The sequence below is a fragment of the Mustela putorius genome, unplaced genomic scaffold (assembly GCF_011764305.1).
Source record: "Mustela putorius furo isolate JIRA1106 unplaced genomic scaffold, ASM1176430v1.1 tig00537291_pilon_pilon_pilon, whole genome shotgun sequence".
NCBI lineage: Eukaryota > Metazoa > Chordata > Mammalia > Carnivora > Mustelidae > Mustela > Mustela putorius.
This window is the reverse complement of record NW_025422429.1, coordinates 759,362-784,741: the sequence shown is the minus strand read 5'-3', so window position 1 is coordinate 784,741 and position 25,380 is coordinate 759,362. Positions and strand designations below refer to the sequence as shown.

The 25,380-nt window shown below is 44.8% G+C and overlaps 1 protein-coding gene across 1 annotated transcript; it reads left to right on the top strand.

The window, feature by feature from the left end:
• Positions 1 to 1,344: 1,344 nt before the first annotated feature.
• FAS (Fas cell surface death receptor) lies at positions 1,345 to 23,791 on the top strand. The gene is made up of 9 exons (XM_045073846.1): positions 1,345 to 1,668; positions 13,064 to 13,229; positions 16,618 to 16,755; positions 17,812 to 17,920; positions 20,641 to 20,699; positions 20,853 to 20,921; positions 22,003 to 22,064; positions 22,494 to 22,518; positions 23,280 to 23,791. Exons 1-9 carry the CDS (start codon positions 1,639 to 1,641, stop codon positions 23,564 to 23,566), a joined length of 945 nt encoding a protein of 314 aa, XP_044929781.1. The 5' UTR covers positions 1,345 to 1,638; the 3' UTR covers positions 23,567 to 23,791.
• The last annotated feature ends 1,589 nt before the right edge of the window (positions 23,792 to 25,380 follow it).

The following is a 25,380-nucleotide window of genomic DNA, read 5'->3' as shown; positions in this document are numbered from 1 at the left end:
GGGCATGTGCATCTGAATGTTTATAGTAGCAATGTCCACAATAGCCAAACTATGGAAAGACCCTAGATGTCCATCATCAGCTGAATGGATAAAGAAGATGTGGTATATATACAATGGGATACTATGCAGCCATCAAAAGAAATGAAATCTTGCCATTTGTGACGACGTGGATGGAACTAGAGGGTGTTATGCTAAGTGAAATAAGTCAATAAGAGAAAGACAATTATATGATCTCTCTGACACGAGGAATTTGAGAGGCAGGGTGGGGGAAGGGAGGGAAAAATGAAACAAGATGAATCAGGGAGGGAGACAAACTGTAAGAGACTCGATCTCAGGAAACAGGGTTGCTGGGGGGTGGGGCTGGGGGGTTGGGATAGGGTCGCTGGGTGATGGACACTGCAGAGGGTAGTGCCATGGTGAGTGCTGTGAATTGTGTTAAGACTGATGATTCACAGACCTGTACCCTCGAAACAAATAATACATTTTATGTTAATTTTAAAAAAATTAAAAAGAAAGAAAATGTCCACAATGAAGAAGCCTGGCTAGAGGAGTGAGCCGGCCAAAGGGAGGAGGCATCGAGTGTTCCTGATGGGATGACCCCAATCTGAAGGAAGAGGGAAGAGAGGCAGCAGACTGAGGCTCAGAACTTGAGTAAGGTTGTCAAGAAATACTGAGTACTTCACTCTTGCCTGGCCTGGAAACTGCTTTCAGAATCACACTCTAGCGGTTTCATTATACACACTTCCCTTCTGCAAAATTCTTGCAAAACCATCTGAACCCATAGGTCTATTTTTCCAAAACAATAGCGGCTTTGAGCTATTGAGCTTGCCTTAACCCAAGTACCAAAGAATTACAACTTTTTTAAATACGAAAATTGGCCAGGAAATAATGAATAACAAGGGAGGAGGAGTCATCGTGAACATTTCGAGGGGCTGGAGCTGCGGGATGGGTCCTAACTAGTTGGTTAGCTTTGTCCCCCTCTTGAGTGATACAGGTGAAGGGATCCCCCCTCTTCTGAATCCCCTGAGCGCCGTATCTGAACCTTTTCTTGGATGAACGTCACTTGGAACAGGGGTTCGGGGCTCTCGCGAGCCTCCGGGCGCAGCCACAGCTCGCGAGCTCAGCGGGGCAGGTCTTCCCGCGACGTTCCCAGCGAGCGGCCCAGGCGCCGGCTGGAGGGCGTCCCGCAATGGTTCCAGGGTGTCCGAAGGTCAGCCAGCTGCTCCCGGGGTCCTCACCTGAACCCCGCCTGCCAGCAGCCCGCGGAAACGCCTCCGCACGGGGAATGCCCGTTTGTGCAACGAAGCCTGGCCGCTCCCCCCCCCCCCGCCCACCCCTGTTCTCCGGCCCCGAGCCCTTCTGCGCCGTCCCAGGGCGCACCTTCCGCCGCTCCCCCCGCCCCGGGCGCTCCCCGGCCGGGCTTCCCCCAGCGTCCCGGCCCCGGGGCCCACCCGCGGAGCCCGCGCAGGTGCCCAGAGACTTCCGGGGAGCGGGAAGAGAGGCCGGGGCGGGCCGCGCGGGGAGCTCACTCCCAGGCCGGCGGGTCTCGGGAAGGGGCCACGCGGCTGTCGCTCCTCCCGGGGCAGGTGGCAGGCGGCGTTCGCAGACGCTCTCCCTCCGGCAGAGCGCTCCGCAGTCATGTGGGGAACCTGGGTCGTCCCGTGTCTGGTGAGTCGGCGCCCGCTAGGCGCGGGCTGGCGCCGCGCCTGGGGCGGCGGGCGGGCGGCGGGCCGGCCCCGGTCTGCGCGGCTTCTCCCGGCCCGCGGAGTCAGAGAGCCGCTCCCTCCCGACGCCCCTCCCCGGGGACCGCTGTGCGGGGCGCGGACCGGGCCGGGAGAGGAGGGGGTCTTTGGGAGCCGAGCGGCGTGTCCGGCCGCCCGGCGGCCCCGGGGCGGTGGGTGTCCGCGGCCGGGGGCGGGAAGGGGGTGCACCGAACCCCGCGGGGACCCAGCCCGCGCGCTCCGCGGCCGCTCCGCAGCGCACACTTTGCCCTCGCTCTCAGATCTAGGGAAGAAAGCGGCCCCCGCTCGGTGGGGGAAAACTTGAGGCTTGAGGCCAAACCCTTTCTTTCTCGAAAAAGTTATGCGGGGGCTGACTGCGTCCCTGGAGGCTTGTTTACCTTCTTACCACCACTCAGAAAAAGAAACTTGTTCTTGTTTCCCTTCCGGGAATACTTCTCCTTAAGACTGTAAGTCACGGTCTCAGGTTTGTCTCTTCTCTTCTCCTCCTCTCCTCTTCTCGCTTCTCCCCTCCCCTCCCCTCCCCTCCCCTCCCGTCCGGTCCCGTCCTGTCCTCGCCCTTCCTTTTCTTCTTGCAGTCTTCCTCGCTTGCACCCCCTTGGTGGCTTCTGTTCCCAGGACGCGGGGGAATCCGGACCCCGCGGCTGGAGCGGTGGTACCTGCTCCCGGCGCGCACGCCCCCGCGCGCCTGCACTTAACTTGGAAGCCTGGGCCGCAGCCCTCACTTTGGGAGAGTCCCTAGCGCAGGGCTGCCGGCTTGGTGGCCAATCCAAGAGACTCAGGTCATCTGCGGCGAGCCAAAATCCCCGAAAGTCCCAGGATTTTCATTTTATTGGGACTGACCCCAAGTTCCGAGCGCCATGATGGGACGGTGTATCAATGCCACGTCAGGCAGATGTCACAGCAGCCACAGGGTGAAGGAGATGTCTTCTTCACTTCCATTTCACAGATAGCTAAATGGAGGCCAGAAAGCCCCAGTAGATGAGTCAAGGTCATACAGCTACTGTAAGTGGCAGAGCTGGGACTTGGCCAAAGTCCAGGCCAGTTTGTTGGTGGCACCTGGTTTCCAGACTACACCAAAAGTTGAAAGGAAAAAGGCAGTGTCTGGAACCATCTTATGATTGGGGGAGAAAAACAAAACAAAACCTCACTGGCTCTTTTGGAAGTAATGTGCAATATTTGGGTTCCTTTAGAAACTCTTAGAGAAAACTTAATATTCAAAATCGTACTATTTGTATTGCTCTGACCATGCTTTTTTTTCCTGCCGGTAACCACTGCATTATTGCAGTGTTGGTTGCTTTGGAAAATCTCTCTTAGTTCTTGGGACAGCAGTACTAGTAAGTGCAGCAAAATTATCAAAGCCCAGAGGGAGTTACACTTGTTTAACCTAGCATTTTTGCCAGAGAGTGTATTTAAAGCACGAAGGACACTTTGTTTCTCTGAAGCAATGCATACACACGTGTGTATATATTTATTATATACACTTATTATAACATCTATAATAAATATTTGTGTATTATGTTTACATATAACATATGGCCTAGGAGATTAAGAAATTTAAGATTGATTAAATAAAATTTATAAATGCAGACAAATAATTCTGAAAAAATCTGACATAACCCTGTCCCTTAGATAACAACTGTCTATATTTTATAATGTATATTCCATTTTGCCCCTCTAAACATGACTCTTCAGTTTGGTTACACAGAATCTTGCCTTGCATCCGCCACTTGCCCAATAGCACACCTGTATTCTTAAAGAAAGTTCCAGGCTGTCTGTCGTGTCATCTGGTGTGTCTCCCGCAAACTCGTGCTTCTGTGCCTTTGCACTTAGCAGTGCTTACTTAGTAGTAGCAAGAAGATTCAAGTGTGGGTGGGATTGCTAATTACATGGAACACAGAAGCGGATTTTGTTTGACCACATGAATGGGCTATGAGTAGATGGAAAGGAGCTGCCTCATTCTCTCTTGTCCTCTTTGTTGCCCTGGTGCCCTTGTCACTGTTGCTGCCTATCCTCTCTTCTCTTTGTGGTTCTCTTCTTCCTGCCCCCGGGGCGGTCCTTTTTCCTCTCCTCTAGTTTCTAGCTGTTGTGTCTATGATGCCTACAAGAAATAAGTTTGAAATCCCCAAGCAATTCACAGATGTCGAAGGAGACTTTGAAAACGAGTCAGGCCTAATATAGACGTTTGTATAAGAAATAGCTGTAGGCATTGCTTCCTTCCTTCCTCTTTCTTCCTTCCTTCCTTCCTTTCTAGCACATGGCTCTGATAGGATTTTATTTGTATCGATGAGGTCTGTGGTGAGGCAGTCAGTTCTACATACTCAATTTCTTCTACATTTCTTAGAACAGTTGTCTTCAAACTACGGTCAAGGGAAAGGAGAGGGCATTTGAAAAGAAACCAGTGTATTTATAAAGAATTCTCTGGAAAAATTTCAATGGAAAAATAAAGAATAGTTTATTTCTAATTTAATCATTTTCCTTAAACCGGAGTCAGAAACGTGAAATGGGTTTTTTTTTTTTTTTCTTAAAATGAGTTTTACTTATATCACAAAAGACTTGAAAAGTTTTTAGAATGAAACAAAAATACGAAATGTAATTTAAAACAATGATAACCTGGAGGGAAAAATGCCAATTTATAAGCAATGGCAAGATGGGGAGGCAGAAATGAAATTGACACACGGAGCCCCGCAGAGCCACTGTGAGACTGTAGGAAACCTCCTCTTGTCCATCTCTGACATGCAGTTACCACCCCTAGTGGCAAAATTAGAGTTTAATTTAGAAAAAGAGGTTTTATTTCTTGCCCTAAGTTTAGAGGGGGAGGGATGAAAAAGTGAGAGAGAGGCAACGGGCCTCAGGATTTGGATGTAAGACTCTGGGACACCAGGCAAGTAATTTACTTGTAAATAGCTCTTGCAATGGAAAGGAATCCCTCTGAAGGGTTCTAGAATGCTAAAGGAAAACCAGGTGACTCTAATACCACAAGCAGAAAAATAGCCAATGGTTTAAGAGATGTTTAAAAACCTGAATAAGGAAATCCCCCACTTGAAAACCCCTAGTGAGCAAAGTGCCTCTTGGTAAATTCTCTTGGGTCCCAAAAGTCCCTCACTGAGCACATGTTTTGTAATAGGTACTGAAGACTATTACCTTAGGATGAAGAATAATAAAAGGGCACACTTAAATAATGGATCCAGAAATAAAAAGCAAGTCGAAACCAAATTTAGGACAGTGAATCTCTTTCTTCTCTTTAAAGAGATAGGTAGAGAGAAACGGACTAGATGATGTGAAATAAAAAATGATTGAAAAAAGTAAAGTCCTTCCTTATTTTGTCACTTAAAACAAGCATTTTTGCTTGTTTTGTGGCCTCTTAGTTTTGTCTATACCTGTACGCAATTGCATGTTTGTTCAATGCTGTTTGTAGTCTGCTTTCTGTCACTTCTTTGGGACACAATTTTTATTGGATGCATTTACAGGGAGGGTATTTATTCAATGAACTAGAATTTCTATTATTCTTATCATTTATTATTTTATTTCTTTTCTTAGTAATCTATTATTTTATTAAGATTTTATTTATTTACTTGAAGGACAGAGCTCACAAGCAGGCAGAGAGAGAGAGGGGGAAGCAGGCTTCCCACTGAGCAGAGAGCCCGATGTGGGGCTTGATCCCAGGACCCTGGGGTCATGACCTGAGCCGAAGGCAGAGGCCTTAACCCACTGAGTCACCCAGGTGCCTGGTAATCTATTATTTTAAAGAAACCATTTCTAATTGTACAGGAATCTGCCTACATATATCTTATTACAAAACAAAAAAAAAGCTATTTGTAGAACCATTGTTAGTATCTCAGTCCATAGTTTGTATTCTTTTTGCTATCTAGGTGTTTCTATTCACAAAAGCAGGAAAACAACATTTAATTACCTAGAAAGTCCTTTTCATTTCCTTTTTGCTTTAAAAGGAGAAATAAAGAAACTTCAGCTTCTTTTGTTTGTTTTTTGGTTTTTTTTTTTTTTTTTTTTAGAGATTTTATTTATTTATTTGACAGAGAGAGATCACAAGTAGGCACAGAAGCAGGCAGAGGGGGAGAGAGAGGAGGAAGCAGGCTCCCTGCTGAGCAGAGAGCCCAATGCGGGGCTCGATTCCAGGACCTTGAGATCATGACCTGAGCCAAAGGCAGAGGCATAACCCCCTGAGCCACCCAGGCACCCTGCACCTTTAGCTTCTTAAGCAGCTGTATTCCTACCACCAATTATTTCTCTTGAACTCAGTCTTAAACAGGAACAAATAATTGAATCTACTAGCCAACCTCTATTTTCTTTGATATGAGATATCAGTAGTAAAGCTCCAATTAGAAAGGAACTGATCATTGGAGTGAAAGCTCCACCTTCACCAGAAGGAAATGAGCTGATTCTCCCCTTTGATCTCTGCTCTCTTCTTGTTTTGGTATGGACTTCGGTGCAACCAAGCCACTCCCATCGTGGGTGTTTAGAAACAGCGGTCTATGTTGGACCACTGGCCCGAGTTCCACAAAGTGTAAGGATGATAATGAACTTACTGTGGATTTAGGCATTTTGAGCAAGGCCAGCCTTATAAATTAGCAGATCTGACTGCAGCTCCCCAAGCAGATGCCCTCAGCCCAGAGAGGCTGGCGAGCCTACTGGAGGTTTTGTTAAGCTGCAAACTGGGCAGACTAGTGAAGAATAAACTTGGTCATGGAGTCATTAGTGACAGACTGTCCTTTGGTCAAGTCGTGCAAGAGTCCAGATGTACTCACATCTGTGTTCTGGGAGGCCATAAAAATACAAGATGTGAGAAACATCGAAACTTGATTTTGGAGGGCAGAGGTCTTGGAAGAGAGAGAAAATACATACTCAGAGCATTTGCCCCTTGCTGATGACTGAGCTTTGGTTTTTAGCCATCCTCACAAGAGAATCCTTGGCCAAAGTAGACTGTTTTTCGGATGGGTGTCTTAACAGATTTAGGCCTGATTTCAAACACTGAGCAGACACTGCCCCAGACTGTAGGTTTTTTGTTTCATTTTTAGCCTGCATGGTATTGACACATACAGTAAATATATATATATATATATATATATATATATATATATATATATATGTAATACTATTTTTAATATTGGTTGCCACCTAAATGTTGGAGGATTTTGGTTTCTCTTGAAAAATGGAAAACCTAGGACCACTGGCCACATGGCCCCCACTTCCCTGCCCTTTGGTCCAGGTGGCTCTCTCCATTTCCACAAAGCTGTCCTCCCTTATTGCCTATGACATGTGGACACCTCATTCCTGTGCTACTTCTTTGGTCCTTCCGGGGCAGTTAAGGACTCTAGGCTCTAGTTTAGGACTTGGGGGCCCTCCCATTATCTGTTTCCTCCACCAAAGAGGACTTCTCTTCCTTCAGGCCAATTTTTGGGAAGGTTCATTACTTCTCCATGAGAAGTCAACTTCTGATTTGCAAGTGCGGACCCCAGAGGCTGTTGGTCTGTTAACCTCTTCGGCTTCTCACATGTAAATACAGTGGTCTGGTGCCCTCAGATCTTCCTGGAGCTCGGTTGTCTCCAGTTGTGTTGAGCATCTCCAGAATTGGGAACTTGCTGAAGATGATCTCAGAGACCCTGATTCCATGTCTGCGGTGGGACCTACACTATTTTTTTTTTTTTAATGCATCACCCCATGATTCTGAGGTCTACCACAGTTTTGAAGACTATTTTTCTCACTCTAGCACTAAACTCAAAATCTAATCCCAGGTAGAATTTTCTAGATTCCCACGTTTTCTTTTATGTATTGCTTGATAACTCAGAGGTCTAGCCAGTCCCTTATGCCCACTGCCTCAGCTCTCTCTTTCTCTCCTGGTCTCCCCAGAAACTGGCCTTGAGAAAGAAAGAAGACACTCCAGGCATAAGCTTCTCATGCGTATTTTTACTTACATGTTTTGAAAAAATAAGGAGGAATAGACTCTTCACTCATCTCTTTCATGTAGAAATTTTTAAAAAATTTCTCTGTATTTCAGTGTTTCAATGATGGACCTACTACAGAAGGTCGCTACTATTTCCTTAGATCTTACACCAATATACAAGAGATGTCTTTCATAGTTGGAAATGGCCTTTTTAGAATTTCTTTCTTCTCATGTGTTCTAAATAACTGAGCGTCCGAACAGCAAGCAAGCAGAGTTAGTCAGCTGAGTGTCATTTCTTGGGCCATTAATGTCCTCAGCAGCAGAGGACAGAGCTTGATCTTGAAATAATTCACTGACTCTTCAGGCATCTGTTAGTCATTCTTGCCATTCTTGCATTTTTCATTGCCTCGTATCTTCTTTTTTTTTTTTTTTTAACTTGCTGCTTTTAAAAAATTATTTTCCTGTTTGCTTCGAGCTTCACTAAGAACAGGAAAAAAAAAGTGATTTTTTTTTTTTTTAAACTTCCTTTTCAAATCTTAGCTCATCTCTCAGGCCTATCGATTCTTGTAATCCGAAGGTATTCTCAATTTCTTCCAACAGTTCGCTTAATTCAGGCACTGAGATGTTACTGTATTTGAAACTGTCGTGTGAGATCTCCAGTGGTGTGAGTCCAGGCAATGGGTAGACAGCTCGTCAACTCAGGGTGAGGTACGGGGTGGGAGGCGGTCTTCAATTTCTGGGTCTGGCTTTGCCGGCTTCATTTCTTGTATTGAGTGTCCTGTAGGCCCGTCACTGAGTTTCAAAGGGAGTCAGTGCCAAGATTCTAGTCTAGGAAGACTTAGGGTTTCTATTTGTACATTTCGGACCCCCACTCCCGCAAGAGACTGCTGTCTCAGTGGGCGTCGTGGCCATTCTTAGAAACTCAGCACCCCGAGTTTCTAAGTTCCTTCCCTGAGGAAAGGAAGTGTAAACCCCACTTCTTTCCCAGCTGCAGACCAGGGGTGCAAACTCTCTGCCTCTCTCCCATGCCAGCCAGAACCCCAGCCTTGAGGGGCCCTGCTACAGCCTTCTTACACTGAGACTGTCTTCTGGTTCTCAGAGAGTTCCTGCTGGACCCCCTCCCCAATCCAAAATATGCATTTGTTTTGAAGATTTTTTTTTTTAAAGACATTTTACTTATTTACTTGACATAGAGAGAGAGAGAGCACAAGCAGGGGGAGAAGCAGGCAGAAGGAGAGGGAGAAGCAGGCTTCCTGCTGAGCAGAGAGCCCAACATGGGGCTTGACCCCAGGACCCTGGGATCATGACCTGAGCGGAAGTCAAACACTTAACCGACTGAGCCAGCCAGGCGCTCCTGAAGGTTCTTTGTATAATTAAAACTTGGGCATTTTGTCAACAGTTATCTTTCTGAAAACAAATTGAGTTGTTGGTGCCCCTAAATGGAGTAGAAATAATTAGGAAGCTGATTTACAAACCTAAAACAGAGGCCAGGTCTGGGTCAGAGGTGCCGGCTTTCCCCCGGCCTCTCCTCACTGTGGATTATTGGACAGGTCGTTTCCCATACTCTGTGCTCAGTTTCCTCAACTGTAAAATAAGACAGTAAGAATTCCTCATGCAGAGGCTTCTTGAAACTACCACGAGAAGACATATATTAAGAAATTTTGTTAACAGGCCTGTCATAGGTCCTGGGGGAAAGGGAAAACCGCCCTCCAGGGACTGGAGCTCTCACTTCACATTTATTTTCTTTCTTTCTTCTTCTTCTTCTTCTTCTTTTTTTTTTTTTTAAGATTTTATTTACTTGTTTGACAGACAGAGGTCACAAGTAGGCAGAGAGGCAGGCAGAGGGGGGCGGGGAAACAGGCTCCCCGCTGAGCAGAGAGCCCAATGCGATGCAGGGCTCAATCCCAGGACCCTGGGATCATGACCTGAGCCGAAGGCAGAGGCTTTAACCCACTGAGCCTCCCAGGTGCCCCTCACTTCACATTTTCATGGATGAGTCAGGAGAGAGAGAGAGGCGCATTTTCTAGATTTGCAGAAAACATGAACTTCCTGTAGATAACGAAAGACCTAAGACAGTCCATTTTCTGAAATCTGTCTTGCCACTGAACAGGTGCGTATGGTCCCCTTGCTCTGACATTCCAGGAGTCCACGAGACTGCGGCATCTAGGGGTAAAGGTTTGCCATATAATCCCGCCATGACTTCCATCGGCAAAAGCCTGATGACTTGTGTGGCTCAGGAGACCGAGATCTTTATTTATCTTCACACCTAGTTGCTAACGATGGTTTTGCTGAGGACGTGAGGCTGTCCCTCATCTTGATCAGGCCGAGTTCCTCTGGGTATGACCCACCAGGACAGCTCTTTCCTGAAAGCCAGCTCTTACCCACATTTCATTCACCACAGTGAGCACACACCCTCTCACTCCATGGCCTTCCCGGACCACGCTTTCTAACACAGCCCTACCCCACCCTTCAAACTCTCCATGCCCCCCAAGCTTGCTTCATTGCTTTACACAGCACGAATCCCTCCCTGGCAGAGGCCCTGTTTCTCTGGTGATTCATCTCCCTGCATGTGATGCTTCATTTCTCGTGTCCTTGTGACTCAGACGTGAGTTCGGACGTCCACTCCAACCTTACCCTGGATGTTTTGTGAAGGTGTTTTTTGGTTTTGGTTTTGTTTTCTGCCACTGTCGTTTTTTGACGAGTTGACATTTCAGGTGGTAGACTCTGAGTAAAGCAGATCCCCTTCCCAATGCGGGTGGGTTTCATCCAGTCGGTCGATGGCCTAACAGCATAGAGACTGTGGTCCCCTGAGGAAGAGGAAGTTCTGCCTCCAGATCACCTTTGGACTTGAACTGCGATTCTCTGTGACTTTCCAGCCTGGTGGCCTACCGGATCAGATTTGGGACTTGCTTTTGGTCTCTGGAGAACCCTAACATACCTCACTAACATATAAACCCTATGAGAGCAGAGTTTTTAATCTGTTCACTGGGATGTTTCCAGCTACGTGTCTGGCACCTAGTAGGTGCCCAACAAAGTATTCATTCAATTCATTAATATTCCCAGCAGAATAAACAATCTAGGTTTCTCTGACTTTTTTCATCTTTAGGATGATGGAGATATAAAACTTCTTATTCCTCATTTGTTTCCCATTTGGTGATCACGTGACTTAGTTAATTCACATTTTCCAGGGCATTCACTTTATCCATTTTCTGGCCTTTTCAGCTCTTCTGAAAATAAGTTCTCTGAGCAGTCAGATCATTTTGCCCTTTGTGGGTTTCCTGCCTTGTCACAGTCAAAACGCAGTTACTGCCTGGACGGTTTGGTTTAATCTTTGCATATTGCAAACTTGAGTTAATGCAATGATTAAAAAGCAAATACAAGCTCTTTGGAGCAGTGCTGGCCTCATCTTGGGCAGCAGCTCCCACATGCTCTTTGAACCAGCTTTCTTTTTCCTACTTGAAGACAGTTTTTGATGCTGAACTAAGTAAGAAACGTTTCCAGAAATTCAGCTCTGTGACCCGGCCATGATCAGACACAGCCGAGCTGCGTGCTGGTGTCTGCCCTTTGAGGCCAGTGGTGGTCTTGACTTGCAGTATTCTGCCCCACGCTTCGAATTCCTCAAATCCTGGACGGAATTTGGATGGTGGATCTTGATTCCCACTGAGAAACTTCAAAACGAAAACAAAATGAGGGAGGGCATACATTTGCTTTAGACGGCTTGAGAAAGTTGACATATGTGGAGTTTTCCAGAAATAGCATCCATGTCACGACCCATAAATGTGAAATGTGCTGCTGTCCTGAGCGCTTATCAGCTAAGAGAGGAATTGTGGACCTGCCTGTGATATTGTCTCAGGAATCCTGGATGGAATTAGAATACGAAGGAGGCTAGGGCCCCCCAGGGCCATAGGACACACACACTCACACACAGGATTGGGCATCAACTATCAGTGCTTTTCACTGGTCACTTTTGGCCTGCTCAATCCCTATCAATCGCTTCTGAATTTAAGCTTGTACTGGTTTCTTCAATTTCTGGTGAGACACCAGAATCTAAAGAGGAGAGCTCGTGATATCTCCCTGTGAACCCCCCTTCACAGCAGTGGGGGCGGCTAACAGTAGGAAAGAACTGCTTCTACTCAGTCGGGTTGCTTGGGTTCAGTTTTCCATTATCCGTTGCAAACAAGACTCACTGGTCTCTTCCAATTGGGGAGAGATTTTTTTTTTTAAGATTATCCCCAAATGCTTCCATACATCTTGGAGGGCTCATTTTTCTAAAGAATTCCAGTCTATAACTCATGAGATAATTCTGAGACAATATCACTTAGACCAACAGACTTTCACCTTCAGAAGAAAGGAAGCCCAAATAGATTAAAGATTGGTTCTCCACTAAAAGAAGTTCATTTTGGGCGTCTGGGTGGCTCTGTGGGTTAAGCCGCTGCCTTCCGCTCAGGTCATGATCTCAGGGTCCAGGGATCGATTTCTGCATCGGGCTCCCTGCTCAGCAGGGAGCCTGCTTCCCTCTCTCTCTCTCTGCCTGCCTCTCTCTCTACTTGTGATCTCTGTCTGTCAAATAAACAAATAAAATCTTTTAAAAAAATAAATAAATAAAAGAAGTTCTTTTTTTTTTTTTTTTCCCTGAGCAAAGGTGAAGAAAATCCCATGAGATACATTGTATGGTTGGTGAACCAGACAGGAGTTCATCAAAATTGTTTATTGTGTGGTTATGTATAAAGAGACAAGAAATAGAACATGCTATAAACTAAGAACCAGGCTTGGGAGAAATTATCACTTTTTATCTTCAAGACAGAAAGTGCCATCGTCACCTCCAGGTCAGGCAATGAGGCCACCTGGTTCTATAATTTGCCTAAAGTCAGCGAGCTGACAGTAGAGCTGGGATTCATGCTGCCATCGTTTTGAAATTTCATGGTTTTTTCCTACTTGACTATGTTGTTCCTCACTAGAACTTCATGACGATAACAATAATAGCAATTAATAAATTAATAACGATACTGTTTACTGGACATCTATTTATTATGTGCCAGAAATCACGCTAAGAGCTTTCAGTGCATTGAATGAGCACAACAAACCATGAAGAGGAGATGATTTCCACTTTACAGATAAAACAGTGGAGAGACAGAAAATTTAAGTGACTTTACAAACCACAGCGACAAGGCTGGTAGGTGAGAGCCACGGTTCGCTTTCGAGCCCACAGCCCTGGCTCCCACTATCCATGATGCTGTTTCCAGAGTAGTTTGGACCATCCCTTTTCCAGAGATGTGCAAGTAGAAGGATGGAGCCCCCCTATCCCATGCATTTAGTCTCTGCAGCCTCAGACATAGCCCCTTGGAGCAACTTACACCTGTGGTCCAAGTTGTCTAATTGGGAAGGAAGTCAGTAACTTTCTTCTCATGCTTTTCCTTAACAGGTATTTACCTCCATTGCTGGACCATGGCCTAAAGCTGTCAGTGCTCAAGCAACTGCTGTCAACTCCAAGGCATTGAGATTTCGTAAGAGCATTACCATAAGGGAGACCGGGTGCTGGGAAGATCAGCATGGTGAGAAGAGAGTCTGCTGTCAGCCATGTCCTGCCGGTATGTTCCACCCAACAGCCCACAATTAGCTTGACAATCAGGATGAGGAGGAGCAAACAGTGATAATGGAGAGAACGGTTCACAGTGCTTGCTTCTCCCGCATTGTAGCATTACTGGGAAGAAAAAACCACCAGGAGATTACTTTCTGGAGACTACCTGAGTTCAGCTTTACCCTGCTTGTTGGGGAGAGGAGGAAATGGAATTTGCAAATGACATGTGCCCCTGAAGGGAGAGAATTTCTCTCTTAAACTCCATTTTTGAGGAGGGGAAAAAAAAAAAAAGACTCCTTTGTGCGTATTAAAGCTTATTGGACGCTCTGAAAGCAAGGGACCTCCCCCGCCTTGAGAGCCGTGTCTAGCCATTCCCTCCCATCAGAAGGTCTCTGAAGCCTGCAAAATACATTTGCATTTTTGCAGCTGAAACTAGATGAGCTAGAAAAGCAATGGACAGAACCCAGCAAATTTTTAACACCACAGTTTTGAAATGCAAACCCATTTCAGATCGATTAGAAGCTTTGCAAAATGCAATGGCGCAAACCTTTTTTTCAACGTGGAGTAGAGCTGACTACCGTCTCCTATAGAGATGGTTCCCTTGTTGTGAAGTACGAGAGGAAGACGAAAGGAAGGAGCACGTGGGTCGCTGTGGATGAACAGAGCCGGGAGGGACTGTCCGTAATAGGTTTGGTGGTGAGCATGGCAGGCTTCTAGCATTCCCACAGCTGAACAGGCTTAGACCCTGTTTATAAAGATTCTACCAGTCTCCTTTGGCCTCCTGTCCAGCTTTTAATAACCCTCATGGAAAATCTCCCTATAATCCAACCCATTTATACTTAAGCCTATTTGCATTTACTTTCTCCAAAAGGGAATAGACAATGGCTTTCTGGCCTTCTAATGTCTTGCCAAGCATCATCTATCTGCCCTAGGACTTGAGGTCCTTTGTCCTATTTTTAAAACCTTAAAATGCAAATTCAAACAAAGATAATATGCTTTGCCCTTCAGACGGTCAAGGACTTTTGTCTGTTTGCTTTTCTTCTGTTTTGCTTTGTTTTATTTTCCCCAGAAGAAGTGCTTTCAACCCGGGGGGTCTGCTTTTGAAACTATAATTGGAAGGTAAATTGTTACAGTCTTTTAAGAAAGAAATTCCGATATGTGGGTTGGAAACTTGGAAATGTTCATGCCTCCTGAAGTAGTAATAAATTGACGGGGAGAATGTCTTTAAAAATAGTCAAAGGAAAATACTGTATGCGTGATGTTCCATTGTGACACTCAGTGATGGGGGATAGGTTAAGCACATTTTGGAGTGTTCAAAAGTTGAATATCTCCATCGGCTATGTCACATTTTCTCATATATTTCTGACATAAGTCTCAATGTAGAAATTCCCTGAAGGATTTTTTTTTTTTTTTTTTTTTTTTTTAAAGAAAGAAGGAGAGCAGGTGGAGGGAGAGAGAGAATCTCAAGCAGGCTCCACGCCCAGCAGGGAGCCCACAACAGGGCTCCATCTTACAACCCTGAGATCATGACCTGAGCCCAAACCAAGTGTCACATGCTTAATCGCCTGAGCCACCCCAGGTGCCCCCTGCAAGGGATTTCTTTTTCTTTTCTTTTTTTTTTTTTAAGATTTCATTTATTTATTTGACAGCCAGAGATCACAAGTAGGCAGAGAGGCAGGCAGACAGAGAGAGGGAACTCGTGATTTTGGCTCAAGTCAGGATCTTGGGATCGAGTCCTGCCTTGGGCTCTGTGCTCAGCAGGGAGTCTGCTTGAGACTCTCTCTCTCTCCTTCTCTGCCCCTGCCCTGCTCACTCTTTCTTTAATAATAATTTTTTTAAAAAGGAATTAAAAAGCAAAAGAAAATAACCATATATTTTGATAAATACTTGATACATTGACGTAGCACACTTGGGAGGAGAGAAAACCCTGTTTACTCTCATTTCATAGACATTGTGCTAGACTTTGTTCTGCAAAGTAATTCATTAAGGGGGCCAGTTCGTTTAGAAACCAGTATAATACCACTGGCTAGCCAACAAAATTGTACTTTGTTTTTATTATTTATTTATTTATTTATATATTTAAAGATCTTATTTATTTATTTGACAGAGAGAAATCACAAGTAGACGGAGAGGCAGGCAGAGAGAGAGAGAGGGAAGCAGGCTCCCTGCTGAGCAGAGATCCTGATGTGGACTCGATCCCAGGACCCTCAGATCATGACCCCAGCCGAAGGCAGCAGCTTAACCCACTGAGCCACCCAGGCGCCCCCAAAATTGTACTTTGGCTCGGTGTCCTTAAACACTACTATAATGTTACACAGCCCCCATGCTCAATGATGTTCGGTATTTGAATTTGGTTCTGGGTTTTCACAACTTACTTTGTGCTTTTGACACACTATCACCTTTGCTGACTACAGTATCACATCTGTTTCAGTTTCATCACTTGCTTATGTCATATTTTGTTTTCTCGGAAAGAATGCAACGAGGTTGTTAAGAAAGTCATGTACCCAGGAGAGAGCGTAAATTGTTTTTGCCCATGCCCACATGTGCGGGTCAATTCTTTTCAATTAGTTACACCATAAATAATGAGAGCCACGAGACTGGCTTTCTTCTTTGATTTCCCTTCATATCTTCTGTCTCTTTCTTCTTCGTCCTCTCTCGCCTTGCCCTAATCCAGTTTCCCCAAGGCACTTACCACTGTTTGACATCATACACTGATCTGGGCATGACCTGCTTCTTCCCCAGCAACTTGAAGCCCTTGCAGACCTAGGCTTTGTCTTCCTTCCTATAGGATCTCTGTGCCCTAGAAAATGCCTGACACACACTAGACATTTAATAAACCCTTTCTAAATCAATGAATTTTCAGTAGAAAGCATTGTTGCCTACAGCTTACGAACACCAATCCAGTGCCTCGCTTTATTTGATTAGTGAAGTGAATGTGAATATTATTTACAATCGTGTGGATTACAATAAACCATCTGATGATAAAAGTTGGCATTTATGTTCACACCTTCCCATCAAAACATGCTCTGCCCCTTAAAAGCAAAGGAATAGAAAGAGGAATGAATACAAACCCTTGCCTCCTTGCAAACCAAGTTGCTAGACGCATTTTTACCAACACATTTGGTCGTTCTAACCCTTTAAAAGATATGTATTCCTATTGCTAATCATCCGATGTCTGTAGTCATATTCTTTGAGTCACTCTCTGAGCTTTTGTCTTGGAAGACTTTCTGTCTGGCGACATGACTTCTACACCAGCCTTCTCTCCCACTGTATTTCTTTATCATTAGTCTGACTGTCCTGACTCCCATTTCTTTGCCATCCCCACGTATCTCCCATGCTGTTGCCTGTTGCTTGTGTTCCTCGTGTTCCAACACTTGCCGTGTTTTTTTCTGGGGCAGGCACACGGAAGGAGGGTGACTGCAGATCTGCGGGGGGCGAGTCAAAATGTGTGCCCTGCCAGGACGGGGAGGAGTACATGGAAGAGAAGCATTTTTTGGATAAATGCAGAAGATGTCGAATTTGTGATGGAGAGCATGGTAAGCATCTTAAAAATCGATCCAAAATACTGGTGTGGTACTCCAAATAGAGCCATTTATAATACAGGCGGAAATGGGACAACTTTCTCGGCTACTCTGGGCTGGGTTGGCATGGAGGAAGGGACTGGATGGAGCTGGCTGGAGCGAAGCAGGATAGGGAACCGTGCTCATCACCAGTCTAGACATTTCTGGGTCAAATCTAGGCATTTCTCCCAAGATGACTGAATATGAACCTGGTGAATAGGGTTCATCAGCTGTAATCAAAATTGGCGGAGATTTTTTTTTTTCCCACCATGATCGGTGCCCTTGTTATAGGCAGCAAGAGCTCAGAAGCCTTCTGATACAAGGACAGAGCAATCCAAGTGGTAGGTGGGGTGCTTCCCCTCCCCCTGCTTTGGAGGTTGGTTTTCTCCTGATCATTCCAACTGGGGGCCTGAATTTTTATGCAGGTCCTCTATTGTGAGAGCCCAGATTCAAATGTAACAGAAACACTCCCAGTGTCATGTGATATCAAGAAATGTCTGGACATGAAATTTTCTTTCTGCTCTGACTGACTAGGTCCAGAGTAGGGTCTGATATTCTGCATTTTTTTTTTTTAAGATTTTGTTCATTTATTTGAGAGAGAGAGCAGGCATGAGTTGGGGGAGTGCAGAGGGAGAAAGAAAAGATACTCCCCACTGAGCAGGAAGGCCAGTGCAGGGCTTGATTCCAGAGCCCTAAGATCATGATCCCAGCCGATGTCAGATGCTTCAACAAGGTGCCACTGATATTCTGCATTTCTAATAGGCTTCCGACTGAGGCTAAGGCTGCTGGTCCACCAGCCATGCCCTAAGCAGCCAGGCTCTAGAGGAACAGGGGAACTCTTTAAGCAGAAGTGGGGTTGTGTTGGCTGCTGGACTGTCTGTCTACTTAAAACTCTGCTGGGATCTCTGATTTGGCATGTGAAGGCTCCCCGCATTGCAAAAAGTGTGCTGATGGAAGCAGGAGATCTCAAAACCTCAGGCAGCCCCTGCTCACGAGCTGCGAGAATTAATGGTCTGCAAACTGGTTTTCTAGGGCTGGAAGTGGAGAGAAACTGTACCCGGAGCCAGAACACCAAGTGCAGATGTAAACCAAACTTTTTTTGTAACATCTCTGGATGCGAACATTGTACCCCATGCACTACGTAAGTTTTCATCTTTCTTTGATCACGGTGCTAGATACACCTGGACAGACCACGTCTTCCCAGGGGGAAGCAACGCTGGTCGAGAGTCCAGAATTTGGGTTCTAGTCTTACTTTGCCTCTGAGCTGCTAGATAACTAGATGTCCAGTCTCCAAACGTTTATCGAACACCTCCTATGTGCTTGAAACTGCGCGCTGCTGAAGTTACAAGCAAGCCCCATTCCTGGCATCAAGGGTCCCAGGCGAGAGGCAGAGAGAGAGTCAAGAAAAGCAATGGTTATGGGGACAAGAACCAGAAAAGACATGTGTCAGGCTGTTACGAGTTCTACAGAGAACCTTCCAGCCCTGCCCGACGGGGTGGGTGAAGGTAGGACACATGGTGGGAGTCTTGAGACAGGAAAGAAAGAACATTCCCAGGTGTGCCAACATGGACAGGACATTTCAGGTAGCAGAGGAGCATCTGCGGAAAGACAGATGGCCACTCCAGAGAGCAGAGTACCCAGCTGGAGGGTAGCAAGAAGCACCCAGGGCCAGACCACGAAGGGCCATGCCTGTTACACAGAAGAGCTTGGTTTGGACTCAAAGTTAGAAAACCTGATGGTACATCTCACTTTTCTTCTGATTAGTTGGGTGATTTTGAGCAGGTCACTGAACCTCTCTCTCTGAGCATCCAATCCCTCCGTCAGGGGAAGCAAATGGTATTCACTTCTCATTTCTGTGAAGCATGGACTAGGTGGTGTGTGCTGGAATGTAGCTTTTGCTCTGTAAGATATTGTGTGGTACCAATATAAACATTTAGGATTATAGTTACGTGCCTCTCCTTAAACTTGTATTTTGCCTCGGGAAATGTTTAGGAGTTCACCTAGTTGACTTGAGAAGTAGGGACATGACAGGTTATGTCTTCTATTGACTAGAAATTTAAAATTACCTGCAGTTCACCTAGTCTTTCCCTTCTAGCCCTCCCATGGCTGAGAGTGCCTCGTGATGACGGCAGAAGTGGGGACTGCAGGGGAGGGACGGATGCACTTAAATAATAATGCTTTGGCCCATCAACAGCATGGGTTTGAACTATGTCAGTCCACTTATATGCAATTTCTTTCCACCTATAAGTACAGTACAGCACTGTAAATGTATTTTCTCTTCCTTAGGATTTTATTGTTTTTATTTATTTATTTTTTTTTAAAGAGAGAGAGCATGAGCAGGGTGGGGAGGTAAGGGCAGAATGAGAGGGAGAGAGACTCCCAAGCAGGGAGCACGGAGCCTAGCATAGGACTCGATCTTCCTGAGATCGTGACCTAAGCCAAAATCAAGGGTCAGATGCTTCTCTGACTGAGCCACCCAGGTGCCTCTTCCTCGCGATTTTTAAGTAACATTTTCTTTTCTCTAGCTTACTTCATTGAAAGAATACAGTCTAGAATGCATGTAATATACGAAATGTGTTAATCGATTGTTTATGTTATCAGTCAGTCTTCTGATCAACAGCAGGCTGTTAGTAGTTAAGTTTTGAGGGAGTAAAAACTTATACGAGGATATTCAGCTATGCATTGGGGGCATGAGTGCCCCAACCCCCACGAGTCAAGAGTCAACTGTAATAGTAGTTCTAAATACCTCATAATCTCAATTCAATTTTCTTCTTGCCATAACCCTCCTTGGTATTGTAATGTAATCTCCCTGTTATTGAGGAGAAAACAGGATCAGGGTAGTTAAGCGACTCACCCAAGGGCACGGAGTTAAGGAATGGGCTGAACCAGGCTGTCATTCAGTCTGGCAATCTGACCGTCTGAAGGAAATCCCAAGGATTTTCCTCTCGAGGGTCCTGATCACCACTTGTTGGTGAGAGGCGAAACTTCTGAGGGCTGACTGGGTAGGCTTTTTAGGCAGCATCACAGGCAAGGGCTGTTGTCCGGTCATTTTATTGTTCAGTGGGACTGTTTTGAAATAGCAGTTTATGATTTTAAGACCACAATTTACTACCAATTTTAAATCTTTGTCTATTTCATCCTTTCTCCTATTTGTCAATATTTGATTACTTTCCTGTAACTCTTGGTATTTTTTTGTTAAGATTTTATTTATTTAATTGAGAGAGAGAAAGCACAAGCAGGGGAAGGGGCTCAGGGAGAGGGAGAAGCAGGCTCTCTGCCGAGCACAGAGCCCAGTGTGGGACTCAATCCCAGGACCCCAGGATCATGACCAGAACTGAAGGCAGACGCTTAACTGACTAAGCCACCCAGGTGCCCCAACTCTTGGTATTTTAAAGTATAGTTACTCTTTAGGATATTTTTCATCCAACATCCAAATTATGTTATGAATTTGTACCAGCTTTAGATGCTAATTTGTCAGTATTTGAGGGATGGTGTCTGCTAGAGATGCAAAGATGAATAAAATGGCCCTAGATTTAGAGTGTGTCATTGCAGATGATCAAGGAGTCAGTCTGTCCGGCTTTTTAAATTTCTTCTGTGTTTTCTTAAAGACTTTTTTTATTTTGTGAGACACACACACACACATACACACGCATCCAAGTGGTGGGGGAAGGGGCGCAGGCAGAGAGAGAGAATCTCAAGCAGACTCCACGCTGAGCACGGGAGCCGTATGTGGGGCTCGATCCCACGTCCCTGAGGTCACGACCTAAGCCGAAATCAAGAGTTGAACGCTTAAGCGACTAAGTCACCCAGATGCCCCTGTTAGTTTTTGTTTTCTTTTCTTTCTTTTTTTTTTTCTTTTAGGTGTGAACATGGAGTCCTTGAGAATTGCACACCAACCAGCAACACCAAATGTAAAGAAGGTTATTATTCCTTTTTTATGATTACATTCTCCTTTCTCTCATCCCTACTGTAAAATATGAAGAAAAGCCAATCCCTTTCGATTCTTTGAGAGTACTCTGTTTAATCTTAAAGAGGACTTATTTTCACATTCAGTGTTCTGTTTCTACCCACAGGAGCCAGCTCCAGCTTTCTGTGGTTTTGTGTCCTAATCCCGATTCTAATCGTTGCGCTAATATGTTGGTGTAAGTTCTTACTTTGTTCAAACAACTGCAGATCGAAATAACTTGGGAAGTAGTGATGCACAAGAATTCCCCTCTGTCTCCTCCCCATAAGAAAGCTCATCCTAGGGAGGTGGCCCTGTGATATTGCTAAATTCCCGCCACTAAATGAACCCCGGAGAGCTGATAAGAACAAGACGATATCATCCCTTGGCTACTGTTTTTGAGCAATCATTCTGGAGCTCAGAATGGATATTCCCATTCTCCATATGAACAAGGGTAGGTTTTCACTCCGGCAGCAGCGGAGCCAGTCAGGGATCCGAAGGAATCCTTGCCGGCTCGTAGAGATGGCCCCATAGAGAACACGAGAAGCAAGGATCTTCCTGGAAAAGACTGCTGGGAACACTTGCTGAATTTGCCTTCTCTGTACCTCCTCGCCCTTGTTCAGTCAGACTCCATGGTTTTTGCCTTTTTACTGTTATTTCTCCACCTTAACTTCAAATACTGTGGCAATAGGGCTTATGCTAGGGTTACTTAGGAAAGTCAACAGGTGAGCCTAAATGGAGCATAACCATGATGAAAAATCCCCAGAAATCACTCCAAAAACACAGAGGGGTGTCAAGTCTTAGTAACTCGGAAGCTTCCAATTTTCCTTCTCTGTTGCAACCCATCACTGTTTCTGAAGACCAAGTGAGGATACTGTAGGGATTTGTGGGTGTATGCCCTTGAATTTCTGAACTTTCAGTGCCAACTTTCCATATCCTGGGGCTTCTGAGTCCGGCTGCGGGCACACCCTCCACCCACTGCCCCCAGTTCTATTCTGGTGACAGGGAGTAGTGGTGACCATAGGGTAAGACAAAAGCCAGCTTCAGGCTAGGCCAGCGTGTGACCATTGGATGGCTCACTTACAATGGGACATATCTCTAGAAGATTTGACCTCGTGGGGTGGGATTTCAGGACAAGGCTGTCTTGGGGTGTTGGTCACTTGAAGTTTTCACTGAGTTTCTCCTTCCTTCTCCCACTTCTCTTCGTGTGAGAGTTTGTTCTCCCAGGCTTGCTGTGAGGCTGAGACTGAAGTCTGACAGAAATGTCTTTGATTTTCCAGGGTGGTTGAGAAGGCACCGGAATAAAAAGACTGAAGACCCGGAATCCAAACCCTCAACTACTGTAGGTATCGAAACAAACATCTGCTTTCTTAAGAAAATGGAGAAAGTAGTAATTCGGTTTTTTATTTGCTCCTTGCTTTAAGACCTACATTTCGTGTGAGTGCATGTGCACGGGTTAGAGGGGCGACAAGAATGGACGAAGATTTGGTGTCCCGTTTATAGGAACACGAACAGCCTGAGAATTAATTAACAAAGAGTATGAGAGAGCTAAGTGAATGTTCTTTAATTTCTGGCAAGGCTGGAATTTTGCAGAATAAAAAACTGAATAGGAAAAGCATCCTTAATCACGTCACTTAGCTAATTTTATACATCAAGCTACTGATTGTACTTCCTTCAGTTTTAAGGGAGAATTTGACAATTACATTTAGAAGGTCACAAATATATTTTTATTTATCTTGCTCCTTCCCTCTATTTTTTGGTCTCCCCCCAGGAAATGATGCCAATAAATTGCGCAGGTAAGTCTACTATCATTGTATTTCCCAGGGATGGCTTCCTTAGGAGTTAACAGACCAATTTCAGAATAAAATAATGTTGCTAATTTCAGTGACACGTGGGGTCTTGCTGTTCTTTGAGCTTCTAGCTCACTCTGCTCACTGTCAAGGGTGTATCAGACTGTGTTTGAATGTATAACTAATACTCCTCATTAAGAATAAATCAGGTAGCAATGAAACACTATAGTCTGAGGCTTAAGAGAATTTTCCTTCACAAACAGATATATTGTAGAACTCCCCTGCTTAAATTGATTTTCCTAAACCAAATAAACTCATCTGTAGACTTGGTTATTACTGGTATATTCCTGGCCCCGGTATTTTCCACGATTCTCTACAGTTCTGCTTCTCTTTTCCTGAGAGTCAGAGAGAAGATCATAAAGTCTTTGCCTGCCTTTTAGGTTTGTGGGTCATGGATCATCAGATCCATGAAGAACATTGGAGGTGATCTTTTCCAACCCTCTTATTTTATAGACGAGAAAAGAAGATAGAGCTATGTCATAGATCTTGCCCATGTCATGGAGCAAATTACTGGTGACCTAGGAGGGGTTAGGGTTAGAACTTGATGGGGGGGGGCAGTTTCTGTTTTCATTTTCCCCGACCAGTCTTTCAATCTCTAGGACTTAACCAGTATTCTTACTACTATTAGAAAAGAAATAAACATAGTTTTCAGAATTAGAATTTCATTTAGAAAAACAAATCTTCAGAGACCGCCTTCTATTTTTCAGACGTCGACCTGAATACATATATAAGTATTATTGCTGAACAAATGAGAATAACTGAAGTCAGAGAATTTGTTCGGAAGAATGGGATCAACGAAGCCAAGATAGATGAGATTAAGAATGATCACCTCCAAGACACAGCAGAACAAAAAGTCCAACTGCTGCGTCATTGGTACCAACTCCACGGGAGGAAAGATGCTTATTACAGTTTACTTAGAGGCCTCAGAAAAGCCCATCTTTGTGAACTAGCAGAGAGAATTCAAGAAATGATCCAGGAGGACAGTACTAGCTAACTTGAAAATGGAAACTTCAAACTATGAAAAGAAAAGATAAACCTTGGCCAAAAGCAAAAAGAATGTAGTATAACTCAGCCCTGAGCAGATACAAGTCGATAGAAAGAAAAATTAGCCATTCTGATTGGTGTGAGGTGATATCTTATTGTGGTTTTGATTTGTATTTCCCTGATGCCGAGTGATATGGAGCACTTTTTCATGTGGACATTGGGGAGGGTATGTGCTTTGGTGAGTGCTGTGAAGTGTGTAAACCTGGTAATTCACAGACCTGTACCCCTGGGGATAAAAATATATGTTTATAAAAAATAAAAAATTAAAAAAAAAAGAAAGAAAGAAAAATTAGGGTTTTAGCAGCTGTGGACTGTGAACATTGCTTGGCTTTTTATAGCGTGTGTGTTTCATTTGTTAGATTTGTAGAGCTAGTATGTTTGCAGGTTCTGAGGGTCTCAGGATTCTGACCTCAAGGATGTTGGGAAGACAGAAATGGTTCAAAGTAAATTCAGTGTCACATGAAGTGTACAAGTTGTGTGCAAAGGACAGAAGATGAGGAACACACTCTAGTATCTAAGGGAAGGGTGTGGGTATGACCGGCATCGGTGTGTGTGAGTACAAATGTCTGCCGGCAGATTGACTCCATTCCACGAATCAACAGGAGCTGTGACTTTTGGTTGCCATGTCTCAATCATTGGAAAGCCCACTTGGTTTCTGCATTAGCTCTCCGGCTCCACGACCGACTCTAGAGGCGGTACTACTTTCGTGAATTTTGCAACTCCAGAGGAGAGAATCTGAGACAAGTTTGCATGCACCTCTGAATAAAGAATTTGATAAGGGTCTATCTCAAAGATCTTTGCACAGATTATTGGCATTTCGGTGTGAAAACTTTCTGTTTTGAATTCACTCACGAAATGCAGACCTGACTTCTAATGCTTGAATATTTTCTACTTGAATGCCGTTTTACTGGATTGAGATAATCTACTTTTTTCTCAGGTGTCTGGACATTTTCATCAGGGAAGTACTCCTGGGGTGTTGTTGCCTCTCTGTTTTCTCTCTGATATGTATCTTGACTGTACACCCTCACAGCACCCAAAAGTGCTGCATGAGAAACACTTCATGATCCCCTAAAACCATGGCTGCATGTAGAAACTGCTAGCCTGCTTTGGGGAGACTTAACCGCTCTTCCGGAAGGTAGCTCTGTGATGTTATCAGGAACCCACAAACCCACCAAAGTCTTATTTTGTCCTGTTCCTCAAAACAAAGTGCTCAGTCACTCCCCTTGTGTCCTCTGAGGAGAGAAATGCCATTCGTACACAGCAAGGGGGAAATCGTCTTCAGGTTTTAGGGTTGTCTCTTGGGGTTCCCGGTCGCTTCTGGGGCAAACAAACCCCTCTCCCCACTGCTCCTTCCTCACTTTTTCATTTAAACACTTCCAGAAGTTTGCATTAAATATGGAGCTTAATAAATACTATTTATATTGGGCGCCTGGGTGGCTCAGTGGGTTGAGCCGCTGCCTTCGGCTCAGGTCATGATCTCAGGGTCCTGGGATCGAGTCCCGCATCGGGCTCTCTGCTCAGCAGGGAGCCTGCTTCCTCCTCTCTCTCTCTCTGCCTACTTGTGATTTCTCTCTGTCAAATAAATAAATAAAATCTTAAAAAAAGGAAAGACACATATTTAAAAAAAAAATACTATTTATATTTATATGGATGGAAACGGACGCTTGCTCCAAACTGACGCAGGCATTTAGAACTACCTAAAGAACTTCTGTGGTTGGAAGATATTTTTTCCTTATGTTTGGAAATACAAAATATTTAATTAAA